Below are 13936 nucleotides of genomic sequence, written 5' to 3' on the forward strand. Positions count from 1 at the left end.
AGAAGGTATTCTGATAAATCAGACGAAAAAGCCTCTCAAAAGTGCACTCAAAAAATATAGAAATCAAGTGATTGTGAACACACCTGGGTGACTTGAACAACATTCAACTTGAGGTAGGGGGATCCACAATTAGGAGAATAGAAAATGTTCTTCTTTCCCCTTATAAAATGTTGGCTTATGGTCTCTCATTATAAGTGAGGTCTTTAAAAAAAACTCAAAAATTGCACATTAAGATGAATATGGACTGTATGTGACTACCAAACAAAAGACCTTTAATATATTATAGACACATACACACTTATAAAGTCAAATCTAAGGCGTTTTGGCATTTTCAGGAATAGATTGCACACACATGTCAAACTTACACCGAACTAGCTCAAATTTAACATTTGTAAAACAGAAAATTACAATTTGACAGATAGTGAAACAATTAAAACACACTGAGGAAGCAGGAATTTTTTGAAAAATGACCAGTTACAGTATCCTAATATTTTCAGCCACAGATGAGGCACCAACAGCCAAGGACAGAAGGGAAAACATCTTTGTTTCTGGGAGACGTGGTGGGGGGGGGAAAATCAGCCAGCAGCTCAATCTGAACATATCAAAGCATTGACATGGCCAAGTGGTCTTCTTGAGGCAATTATGTTCTATTCAATTTCAGACAGAATATAAATCAAGTTCCACAAGGAACACACTATCTCAAGATTTTACGGCAAGTGTATCAGTGGCCCCTAATCTCCACGCACAAAACCTCAATCAGCTACATTTTTAGCCATTGTTCAGTAAAGAGAGCATTTGTAAAGGTAATGCACAAATAAGTTGTTCTAAGCAGCATAAAGTTTGCTAGGGCCTGAAGTCCAGCTGCAAAATGGATTTGTGGCAAAATGATAAAATGGGCTTGGAAGGGCTCTTGCCTACACCAACCTGTCAGAGAACTTGAGAGGCAATGTCAGCCTTATAGCTGACAACTGTCTTTGTTCAGGTCCCTGACGAGCAAGCCTGCTGTGAACTTGCATTTAAATAGCTGACTTGATATTTCTATAAATGTCCCGGAGTGCTTCACTGTTAATGAATTAATTTTGAAGTGCATTCACTTATTCTGCAGGCGAACATGGTAGCCAATTTGCACAGTAGGGACCTAGTAACAGCAAATTGAATGGTGAGTTAATATATTTTGATGAAAGGTCACAGACCTGAAACGTTAACTTTTTCTCTCTCCACAGATGCTGCCAGACCTGAGTATTTCCAGCATCCACACTGGTTTGATTTTAATCTATTTTGATGGTGTTGGTTAAGGAATAGTTTATCCAGGAATATAGAAAAACACTTTCTTTAAATGTTAAAAAAATGCTCTGGGATCTTTTACATTCACCTGATCAGGTAGACTGTGCCTCAGTTTAACATTCTGGCTGACAAGCAACTGACAATGCAGCACTCCCTCAGTACTGTACTGGAGTGTCATCCTTGCAAGCCAATGCAACAATAGGTAGGGTAGGCCTAGTTGAACAAAAGAATACTTGGGTAATCTGTATAGTGTTAGCTAGTTAAACTACAGTGTACTGCTCTGAAACTTTGGTTTTACAACTTGCACCCAAGCTCCCTGCATTGATTAAGCAAAAATAACCCCCCATCAGAAGAACACGTATTTGCCCAATATGGAATGCACAAGTTCTACAGATGGGCTTAGGCTTCTCAGGCTCAAACAAGGCAGTGGGGCTCATTATGTGTTAAGCAGCCAGTTGATCAAAACAAAATGTGCATAATATTTAAAATCTCTTGTGACTGAGGTGACGTCATCCTGAGGTGATGGATTAAAATGATAATGCAATATTTAATCAAAGTATCCGAGGCAGTCCAGGTGCCATATAGCAAAAAGAAACCTCTGAATGGTAACCCATAAGATCATTATCAGGCAAACAGACTCCACCCTCCTCAGCAGCTCCTAGCAACATGAGACAGATTTGAAGTACAGAGGGTCAGAGGGACCTTGGTGTACATGTCCATAGATCACTGAAGGCAGCAGCACAGGTAGATAAGGTGGTTAGAAAGGCATATGGGATACTTGCCTTTATTAGCTGAGGCAGAGAATACAAGAGCAGGGAGGTTATGATGGAGCTGTATAAAATGCTGGTAAGGCCACAGCTGGAGTACTGTATACAGTTCTGGTCACCACGCTATAGGAAGGATGTGATTGCACTGGAGAGGGTGCAGAGGAGATTCACCAGGATGTTGCCTGGGCTGGCGCATTTCAGTTATGAAGAGAGACTGTATAGGCTGAGGTGGTTTTCCTTAGAGCAGAGAAGGCTGAAAGGGGACCTGATTGAGGTATACAAAATTGTGAGGGGCATTGATAGGATAGACAGGAAGAAACTTTTTCCCTTAGCAGAGGGATCAATAACCAGGGGGCATAGACTTAAGGTAAGGGACAGGAGGTTTACAGGAGATTTGAAGAAAAATGTTTTCACCCAGAGGGTGGTTGGAATCTGGAACGCACTGCCTGAAGGGGTGGTAGAAGCAGAACTCTCAACATTTAAGTAGTATTTAGATGAGCACTTGAAATGCCATAGCATACAAGGTTATGGGCCAAGTACTGGAAAATAGGATTAGAATAGATAGGTGTTTGATGGCCGGCACAGACACGATGGGTTGGAGGGCCTGTTTCTGTGCTGTATAACTCTCTGACTCGATTAGCAAAAAGGCAAAAGTAATGCAGATACAATAGCAAAGTACTACAGATGCTGGAAATCACTGAAAATACTGTTACATAATACTGCTACATCATTTTTAAAGTCTGTTTTCAAATTTACAGATTAGTAGAAAGGTTATGTGCTCAGCATTTCCGGTAGGGCAAAACTTCAGGAGAGATAAATCTTCAAAATCCACTATAAATGGGAAGATAACATACCACAGATGAGTTTTTGGGACTTGTGAATATTGAGGTGCAGATTAGTGCTTGCACATATGGGTCGTATTATATGCAACAACACAGTACATATCAGGCAGCAACGAACTCATCACAGTGGGCGTATGACAACATTTGAGTTCAACAGCACTGCAGGCAAGAGTGATGGCATAAGATTAGACAATGGATTCAACAGGATATTGCAACTCACTGTGGGCAAAGACACATAAATTGACTCGTCTTTATATAAATTCTTCCTAAGCCACATAATTAAAATATCCTGAAACATGACAGTTGCCTACAAGTGAGGCAAGGAGGGGGTCTCTCTGTGAATATGCCAAGCAGATGTGCCGATCATACATGATCAGAAGGAATGAAAGCGAGGACATCAAATCAATTGACACACTACAGGAAATCAAGTATCAAATTGTCAATATGTTGCAATACATACCCTGATGTTGGAATGACCCAGATTAAACAAATTATTGGAGAAATTAAAATCTGAAATTGTTGAAAATGAAATAGCTTCATAAAAGAAATGCCCGACCAATTTGCTCAGTATAGGAACACATGAAATAGGAGCAGAAATAGGCCATTTGGCCCCTCGAGCTTCTCCGCCATTCAACAAGATCACAGCTGATCAACCACAATGCCATTGTGCCACACCATCCCCATATCCCTTGATATATTTACTATCTAGAAATCTATGAGGTGAACATAGCATACAGAATGGCCATATATAGAAGGGAAATTAATACTCAGACAAAATTTGAAACACAGAATTCACTAAAACCAAATCAAAGTCCACAGTCATCTACCAAACGCTAGCTAAGTGACTTAATGGCTTCACTGCGGATGCTGGAAACCTGAAATAAAAACAAGGAATGCTGGAACCACTCAGCAGGTCTGGCAGTATCTGTGAAAAGAGGAGCAGAGTTAACGTTTCGGGTCAGTGACCCTTCTTCGGAACTCAGCCAAATGGATTTAAACAGCTTATACATAAATAGGTAGTCACGTAATTGGCTTACTCACAGTTGAATGGCGAAGAAAGGAAGTTAAAATTGCACAAGTTCTACACAGTATTTTTGCTGTGTAGCAAATGGTGTAATAGACCAAATGAAATACCCAATTAATCAACTAGTGAGCTAGCACAGTAACTGGAACCTCACATCAACACAATGAATAACAAACACCCCACCCTAAAACAGAATGGCGTAGTACAAAAACCTTTAATGTTATCAGTGACTGCAGAACTAGCACTGGAACGCATAGACTTTGCAACTGACGCAACTTTTTCTCATTGCAATTAATAGAGTGCTCTTGATTAAAAGCTTTTTCATACACGAGACAGTATAGTATTGCAATTTGTATCCAGGACTAAATATAAGCCTTTTTTTTTAATTCATTCGTAGTAGTGTTGCTGGCAAGGCCAGGATTTATTGCGCATCCCGAATTGCCCTCGAGAAGGTGGTGGTGAGCCGCCTTCTTAAACCACTGTAGTCCATGTGGTGTAGGCACACCCACAGTCCTGACAGGTAAGGAGTTTCAAGATTTTGACCCAGCAACGGTGAAGGAGTGGCATTATAGTTCCAAGTCATGATGGCGAGTAGCTTGGAGGGGAACTTGCAAGTGGTGGTGCTCCCACATGTCTGCTGCCCTTATTCTTCCAAGTGGCAGAGGTCACAAGTTTGGAAGGTGCTTTCAAAAGAGCCCTGGGGTGTTGCTGCAGTGCATCTTGTAGATGATGCATACTACTACCATAGTGTGCTGTTAGTGGGGGGAGTGAATGTTTAAGGTGGTGGATGGGGTGCCAACCAAGTGGGCTTTGCTCTGGATGGTGTCAAGCTTCTTGCGTGCTGCTGGAGCTGCACTCATCCTGGCAAGGACACTGTTGCATCATACTTGAGACCTGTGCACTGTAGATGGTGGACAGACTTTGGGGACTCAGATGAGTTATTCACCACAGAATTCCCAACCTCTGACCCGTTCTTGTAGCCACAGTATTTATATGATTGGTCCAGTTAAGTTTCTGGTCAATGGTAACCCCCTAGATGCCACACTCAGTTAAATGCTGCCGTGATGTCAAGGGCAGCCACTCTCACCTCACTGCTAGAATTTTGTTTTTTTTTAAACCTTGTTTCACCCTTCATGTCATTTAAAATCCTTTTTATGCTTTCCCAAATATCACTAAATTTCTCATTTTCTCTGCTTTCCTCTCTCTTCCACTGCACTGAACACCTTCTCACTCTCAATGATTTCAACCACAATCTCAACTCTTCGTGTTCTTTGAGTTTACTGCCCTTTCATCCTTAAATCCCACCCTCCAAATAAACTCTCCTATCCCCTCAATCTTGTCATCTCACACAGCCTCACTACCCCTATTGTTACTAATAGGGCAGTCTCTGATTGCTCCTATATTACTCTCAACCCGCATTCTCCTTCCCCCTCCCAAGCTCACTTCTTTGTGTCTGTCGCGGGAAGAAACTCTCCTTCAAGTCACTTACCTCTGTGCATTCAAATTCCCAATCATCTTTAATTCATCATGACACTTCAGTAGCAATTGATTTGCTAAAATCACATCCTCTCCTTCACCTTCGATGCCCTTGTCCCTACTAGAACTAATACTCCCTCTCTCGCCCCGTTTCCCTGGTATATCCCTCAACTCCACTCCCTTTGATCTAAGGGGCACAGACTTGAATGTCTTTGGTTAACTGATTTAACCATTCATCGGCATATCAGGTTAGTTGAAGCATTATCAGGCAATGCACTACATCACTATAACTGCCCACTATTCGAAGATCATTCAGGAAGGCAAAGCGAGAACCCAACTTTTCTTCACTAACTGTCTTCTTAAACCACCCTCCCCTGCCTCCAACACACGTATGAGGAGCTCATGGACATTTTTGTTACAAAGATCAACATCCATTCAGCTGGTTCTTCTGCTTCCCTCCCTTCTCAGCCTACCAAGTCAAACTTCTTGGAATGCTCACAGTTGCCCGAGCAATGAGCTTACATCCTTCTCTATTTGCTCTCCTATCTCCCCTCACTTCCTCTGAGCTCACCTTGCCTATGAGATCCACTCTTTCCCTCTGGACCCTATTCTTAGTAAATTGCTGACTGCCCAACTTTCATTCCTGGTTCCCATGATAGTTGATATTATTAAAAGGTTCTCTCCCCTTCAGGCACTACCCCTACCTTCAAATCTGCTGTCATCACCCCTCTGCTCAAAAACCCTACACTCCTCTGTTCTTGAAAACTACCACCCTATCTCAAATCTCCATTTCCTCTCCAATGTCCTTAAAACTTGTTAGCTCTCAAATCGACACCCATCTTTATTTATTTAGAGATACAACACTGAAACAGGCCCTTCGGCACACAGAGTCTGTGCTGACCATCAACCACCCATTTATACTAATCCTACATTAATCCCATATTCCTACCACATCCCCACCTTCCCTCAATTCCCCTACCTATACTAGGCCAATTTACCTATCAACCTGCAAGTCTTTGGCATGTGGGAGGAAACCGGAGCACCCGGAGGAAACCTACGCAGACACAGGGAGAACTTGCAAACTCCACACAGGCAGTACCCAGAATTGAACCCGGGTCACTGGAGCTGTGAGGCTGCTATGCTAACCAGTGCGCCACTGTGCCGCCCCAAGTTTTCTTTCTTGAAACTTCAGGCTTAAATCCCTCCAAACATGTTTCTGCCCCCGTCATAGTACTGAAATGGCTCTCAAAGTCACAAATGACATCCTAGTTGACGGTAACAAAGGTAAACTATTCCTCCCTGTCCTTCTCAACTATACAAACTGGGTGGTTTTATTTTAACTAAAAAAAAGTCAACAGATGAAACTCTCCGCCAAACAAAGGCGGTGGAGGGGTCTACAACCTTTAACAAAGTTGACAAAATTTTGTCCCAATGTCTTTCCACCATCATCTAGCTGGAGGAGGGGGACTTGACTTGTTGGTTTCATTTTTAACTACCTAGTTGTAGCCAGAGGATCCCTCATTCATGTCCTTCTTAGTTCTTATCTTTAACATTCCAACACATACCTGGCTGGCCCCTCACATTCTACCCTCTGCAAATGTGAGATCATTCAAAACTTGGCTATCCATGCCTTGACTCGCACCAAATCCCATTCACCCGTCACCCCTGTGCTCACTGACCTAATTTGGGTCTTATTCAAGCAACACCTTAATTTTAAAATTCTCATCCTCATTTTCAAATCCCTCTATGACTAAACCCTCCCTAACCACAATCGCCTCTAGCCCCACAACCCTCCAAAATCTCCATACTCCCCCAATTCTTTGCTGCCTGCTCAGTGTGTAATGCAATCAAACCATCCTGCTCACAATTTCCATTCACTCACCTTTCCACAACTCAATCTCTTGAGCATACTCGAATTTAAATACTCTTCCATTAGTGACTACACCTTTAGCTGCCAAGGTCCTAAGCTCTGGAGTACCCCCAACCCTCTCCGACTCTCTACTTCACTTTCCTCCTTTAAGATACTCCTTAAAACCTACCTCTTAGGCCAAGATTTTGGCCATTTGCCCGAATATCACCTAAAGTGGCTCAGTGTCAAATTCGGCCTAACAATATACCCGTGAAGCACCTTGGGGCATTACATTACATCAAAGGCACTTTATGAACACAAGTTGTCTAAAAACACCGCTGAAGCAGTAATCAAGAGCAGGAGCGCTGCTTACCCGTGACCCAGGCCACCCCGACCGTGCAGATGGCCATTAGAGCGAGGATCAGTCTCTCTGCCATTTCCCAATTCTCTTTAATAATCGGGGGGAAACTTTCCCTCCGCCGGGCCCGGAAATCTGAAGAAAACTCTAGAACGTTCCCTCCCGAGAACCGTTAGACTTTAATCCGGTTTATTTCCCTTCTCCAAAAGATGTCCTTTTCTTGATGAATATCACCACCCAATGATTCCAACACCTACCCCTCCCACTCCCAAAGATCTATTTCTCTGCGCCGCCTCCCGAAACCGGAAGGAAATCCTCCCCCAGCTTCCGGAGGACGTCACTTGACAGCGCATGCGCCAATGCGTGTCCGTTACTCCCATGGGCACTTCAGAAAAAAGTTTTGCTGAAGTTTTTTTTGTGTTAAAGTGAACCATTTTCAGACCTGAACGGACTGAAGCCGGTGCCCGAAATACAAACATAAAATTATGAAAACGTTTTGTAAATACACTGGTAATTAGAGCCTGGTTTTACATTTATTCCCAGATGGAATTTGGGAATGTTGTGCAGAAATGAAAACAAACTAGCTGAAATAACTTCGAGCAAACCTGCGGATAAGGGTTGCCAACACTGCTTGGAGGCATTCAGTAATACCAACGTTATAAATCGAGACAAACTGTAAAAATCAAGAGATTCTTATATAAATCAAGTTTTTTTTTCAAATATAAACGACAATTCTTTCATGAACACCCTCCATGTAAATTATAATACTATATAAGACTTATAATACAAAAATGTTGCATGTAAACAATGTTTTAAAAATGCCTTAAAGAAAATTGGTATTTACTTTGAGGACCATTTCACTGATGTAGACAAAGATTAGACAAACCACAGAGAAAGAGCATAAACAGAACTCCACAAATACTGTAGTGTATGTCAATTGAATTGCTTTTAATGTGGTTAAAGATTGTGTATGTATGCAGTTAACAACCAATCAATTCACAGATCATATCCAATCTTCTTTGGCCTCCTTGTCTCGAGAGACAATGGGTAAGCGCCAAGAGGTGGTCAGTGGTTTGTGGAGCAGCCCCTGGAGTGGCTATAAAGGCCAATTCTAGAGTGACAGACTCTTCCACAGGTGCTGCAGATAAAATTGGTTGTCAGGGCTGTTACACAATTGGCTCTCTCCTTGCAATTCTGCCTTTTTTCCTGCCAACTGCCAAGTCTCTTCGACGCGCCACTCTTCAGCCCCGCCTTTATATCCAATACAAACAGCCAAATCAGTATGAACATCAGTGTCACCTCAACGATGTTTAACAGGCTTAAAGCTGTTTTTTTTAAACATATAAGTTTCCTTCCCTCCAATTCTATTACAGGGTACTCACTTGAACACAATATTTTATTATGCAAATCCAGTTCCTTCATGTTATTTAATCATTCAAGGAATTTATATTATTACAACATAGTGGGAGATTTAAGCAAGTCAAACTGACACCTTTCCACAATTACATAAATCAAACCAACAAGAGATTTTAATATAAACAGAAAATCAAGAAATACTCAACCGGCCAGGAAGCATTATAATGGCACTTTTTTCCAAAAATATACTTTATTCATAAAAGTTTGTAAAAGAATTACATTGCAGAACAGTTCAAATTTGACATTTCATAAACTAGAGACCAGATTCCTTCAATACAGAACATGAGGTGCCTCACAACTCTTGCCATTCCATTTTATATGTAATGTACATTTGCATTACATGCCAGAAACATTTTTGGTGCATACAGTCTGAGGGGTTTTACACGGGTTTCAACCCCTCGGTATACTATGTCAGGATGACATTACACAGTGGCCTTTCCCCATTGAGCCTTTGCGGCAGCTGCCACAATCTTTACTGCGTCCTGGACCTTGGAATGTGCCAGTCTGCAATACTCAATCATGGACAACTCTTTGCCCTGGAAGACCAGCAAGTTTCGGGCAGACCAAAGAGCGTCTTTCACTGAGTTGATGATCCTCCAGCAGCAGTTGATGTTTATCTTGACGTGCGTCCCCGTGAACAGACCATACAGCACAGAGCCCTGTGTTATGGAGCTGTTCGCAATGAACCTCGTCAAAAACCACTGCATCTCTTTCCACACCTGCTCTGCAAAGGCACATTCCAGAAGGAGGTGGACAATGGTCTCTTCCCCACAACAGTCACCTCAAGGACAGCAAATGGCACTTGTTTACTGTATGAGTCCAAATTGAATGCATTCTTGTATCATAGCAGCAGCTGGTCTCCCACCTCTCCTCTCCTCCCCTCCTACTGAAAGTAAATGTGAGACACATCACTAAAATTCATGGGAGCTGAGGCGTCAAGACCATGACGAAGGCCAGCTACTTGTGTGGGACTGACTCTAACCACTGTTAATTTACAAAGCCAGTGGCTCATCATTTTTAACTTTCTTTCTTCCCCCTTGTGTTTTTTTTCTGACTCGTTCGCATGTATGTATTTTTAGAAAAAAAAGCAAAATTGTGAGAGTTGAAAGCCCCATTGTGGGTCATGAGCAAGGCTCAAAAATCGCGCCTCTTGTGATGAACTTGTGGGCACCTGGCCATTCCTGGAGGTTTGATCATGTGATATTCTGACCATGTCATGCATGATCATGTGAAACTGATCATGTGACTTCCACAAATGGTATTGCAATTACTGCTGTATAATATGCTAGTTAGGCCACAGCTACAGTACTGTGTACAGTTCTGGTCGCCACACTATAGGAAGGATGTGATTACACTGGAGAGGGTGCAGAGGGGATTCACCATGATGTTGCCTGGGATGGAGCATTTCAGCTATGAAGAGAGACAGGATAGGCTAGGGTTATGTTCCTTAGAGCAGAGAAGGCTGAGGGGGGAACCTGTTGAGGTATACAAAATTATAAGGGGCTTAGATAAGGTAGATAGGAAGAAACTTTTTCCTTTAGCGGAGGTATCAATAACCAGGGGGGCATAGATTTAAGGTAAGGGGCAGGAGGTCTAGAGGGGATTTGAGGAAAAATGCTTTCACCCAGAGGGTGGTTGGAATCTGGAACACACTGCCTGAAGGAGTGGTAGAGTCAAGAACCCTCACAACATTTAAGTATTTAGATGAGCACTTGAAATGCCATAGCATACAAGGCTACGGGCCATGTGCTGGAAAATGGGATTAGAATAGATAGGCTTGATGGTCAGCGTGGACACGATCTGTCTAACTCTCTGACTCTAATTACTTTAGAAAGGTTGCTTCCTTTGATGTTGAGTATCTTTACTCATGGTTTCAGGCTAGCAGTTGTTGTGCAAGAGGTTTCAAGAACTAGGAAGTCATTTGGAGCAGGCAAGAGAGGAAACCAAAGGTGGGTGAGTATTCTGTAGAGGAGGACCCAAAGGTCGCAGGAACTTTGATTCCATCAATAACTAATGGTAAATCACTGAAATTGCACTGACAACTAATAGAAAACTGGGAATACTCAGATTCCCCTCAACACACAATAACTGACTTGCGGTAACTGTTGTCATGCCCTGGATATCGTACCTGTAACTACTAGCAATTCAATAACCTGTTGATATTCACCCTGAAACCATAGTCAGAAATCCCCTCCACTGAACAAGGCTCCCCAGTTGATGCCACTTTTAACAGGCTGTATCTCTCTCCCCATCTCCTTGGACTCTAGTTCTGTTTGAAGGTGACAACTCTGAACTGGGAACCTCAGTCCGAGATAATCTGCACTTGGACCTCACACAACAAACCAACAGTACAGACTAACCTGAAGCAAACTGAGAGATAGCACAAAGGGCAGGAGACTCAGTGTTTGGGTCACTTCACATAAGGAACATCATCCTCAACTCGACCAACATTTCTAAACTACTCCCTAGACCAGACATCAATAAATATGAGTTTTGATAGATTTAAACAAATTATAGCATTGGAGGCCATTGGGTTCCAGTGTTGACACCCTCCTGTAACCTATTCCCTCCAGATCCTTTTATATTGCTCCTTTTCAAATATTTTTCCCATTCCCTTTTTAAATTAAGTTTTAGTCTCTACCTCAATAGCTACATGTGAAGAAGAATCCTATCATCTAATAACCATCAGTTCAATAACCTTTCTCCTCCATCCCCCTGTTGGATCTCAGTTGTATGATCTCATAGGTTACACAAAGAGAGACAAAGTCCGACTGTAGCTTTAAGAAACTTTATTGTAGTACTTAGTGGTTACATCATCAGCAAAGCAAACAACAACACCACCTGGGCTCTCCTCCCTCTTCCTCCGTGCTGGAGGAGGGAATTCAAGCCTTTCTTATAGTTCTTCTTACAAATCAGTGACACCCCCTTTATGTTCACAATTGGTTTACAAACTTTGCAGTTTCTTGGAGTCAGGGCCTGATTGGGGTACTGCCTTGTCACCCTCTCCTCAAGCAGTTTCTCATCCCCCTATCTCCTTGGAACGTTGGGCTGATTGTTGTACAATAGGCTACTATTCGGCAGGCTGCAGCTGTCCTGTTAGTTTTTGCTTGTTAGTCTATTTCGACTGATAAGCTGTCTGTGCAGCCCTGAAGTTATGAAGTCATTTCTGATAAGCTGTCTCTGCAGCTCCGAGGTTATTTTGTTAGTAGGCTATACTTAATTGATTAGTTCACTTTAAATGTCCCCAATAGTTCTGTTCCCACAGTCCCCCTTTTGATTCTTCAAAACACTTTTAAGAATCATTCCCTTGATCCCACCTAGGTGCCTTTAATGGTCTCTATTTGTCTAGAAACAGCCTTCAACACCCGGAGGGGTCGCACTCAATACATTGCCTGCTTGTGCCACAAGAGGGGCCCACGGGAGCTCTGTAAAGGCATAAGTTTTGCAGGGGCTTCAGTTACTTGTTTACAACACAAAAGGTGGTACACTTGTACAATTACACTTTCATTTAAGCATCACTGTTACATAATCGATTGTACAAACATAATACAATTCCATTCTTCGAGTACATTGATCATTCATTAATTCATTTTAAGTATATATGAAAAGGTTATACAATTACCCTTTTATGGCATAACTAATTGTCTCTCCTTTTATAGAGCAAGTTCGAACACTAATTGCTTTTCGGGTAGCTGTCCAACCTGTGTTCATACATCCTCTCACATTGCCTAATTAATTTCTTAAGTTGCCAAATTAAGTATGTCACATCTAACACCTTGATACCCAAAACCACTATCAGGACATGGGAGATAATTCTAAACCAGGGGTGTATCTGCGCGTTTGACCCCCAGTTCCATAAGTCCTCCTGCCAGGTAGAATCATTTATCTCATCAATCTCATCTTGTAACATCTTCGACTGTTGTTCCAGATTGTAGTACACTACAGCAATGACTTCTAGCTGCTGTCTCTCTTTACCCAAGCCTGTGGGCAATGGCTGAATAGTATATTCATATTCCCGGAGGTAATTTGTCAAATCCTCCTTAATACTTTCTGTCACAGTTATCGTTTCTGTCTTTTGTTTATGTATCTCTACCAACTCCATCTTCCCTACTCGGGTTGGTATTTGTGGGTTGAACCAAAATGTACTGTTGCTCACCGGACAAGTCCGTTATGTCCATACTGGTACTCCTTCGCTGTGGTGGTTAAGCAATATCTCCCCTTTCCCATGTAAGCCACATGGGTTATCCCTGACAATGCTTTCCTAGTCTCCATGGTGCAATTTACAGTGGCATTAAATCCACATTTTGATTCTGCCGTTTTATATATGTATAGGATGAGGACATAGGACCACCTGGTTTTCCAGACTACACTCAGACAATGGACAATGTTGTTCCAATTACCTCTTTTCCAATTTCCATAACATTTCCACAACATAGGGTAATATATCATAGTATTTTATGTAATCTTTTCCCCTTATCACCCCTATATTTTCTACTTCATGTAATTGCATCCCTAACCTATCTCTCAGAATTACAGGTATTCCCAACACTACTCCAATACTCATAGATCCTGTATTTACACATTCCTGACCTTTCCATACTTTAAGTTTTCTGAGTTGGCACCTGGTAATTTTATCATTTGTGTGACTAGCTAAGTTCTCCGGCTGGGTGTCATTTATCCCAACTGGCACCTGTCCCGCATCAATTTGCCTCAAATTTTCCTTCGTTTGTTCTAACATTCACGAACTGTATGTATCACATGCACTTTCATTATCTGAAATATCGTGGACCTCCTTTACCTTGTACAACTCTCAGATCTTCTCAGGGCACCAGCCAGGTAGCTGGATATCTGAGATATTCAATATTACCGGTATCAACTCAAGCTTTATATTATCGTATACAATTTTAGTGGTATGGACCA

The 13936-nt window shown here is 42.0% G+C and overlaps 1 protein-coding gene across 6 annotated transcripts in view; it reads right to left on the minus strand.

Annotated features, from left to right (window-relative positions):
• The window catches only part of LOC137383886 (C4b-binding protein alpha chain-like), a 50726-nt gene extending 42806 nt beyond the window's left edge, over positions 1 to 7920 (minus strand). For 5 of the 6 annotated variants that reach the window (XM_068057255.1, XM_068057253.1, XM_068057254.1 and 2 more), the window contains exon 1: positions 7616 to 7919. In XM_068057255.1, the coding sequence (XP_067913356.1) occupies positions 7616 to 7679 (64 nt within the window). In that variant the 5' untranslated portion in view covers positions 7680 to 7919. Of the gene's footprint in view, positions 1 to 7615 lie in introns of all 6 variants that reach the window. The other variant, XM_068057256.1, reaches the window with a different exon arrangement.
• Between the last annotated feature and the right edge of the window lie 6016 nt (positions 7921 to 13936).

The sequence above is a fragment of the Heterodontus francisci genome, chromosome 25 (genome assembly GCF_036365525.1).
Source record: "Heterodontus francisci isolate sHetFra1 chromosome 25, sHetFra1.hap1, whole genome shotgun sequence".
In the NCBI taxonomy this organism is placed as follows: Eukaryota; Metazoa; Chordata; class Chondrichthyes; order Heterodontiformes; family Heterodontidae; genus Heterodontus; species Heterodontus francisci.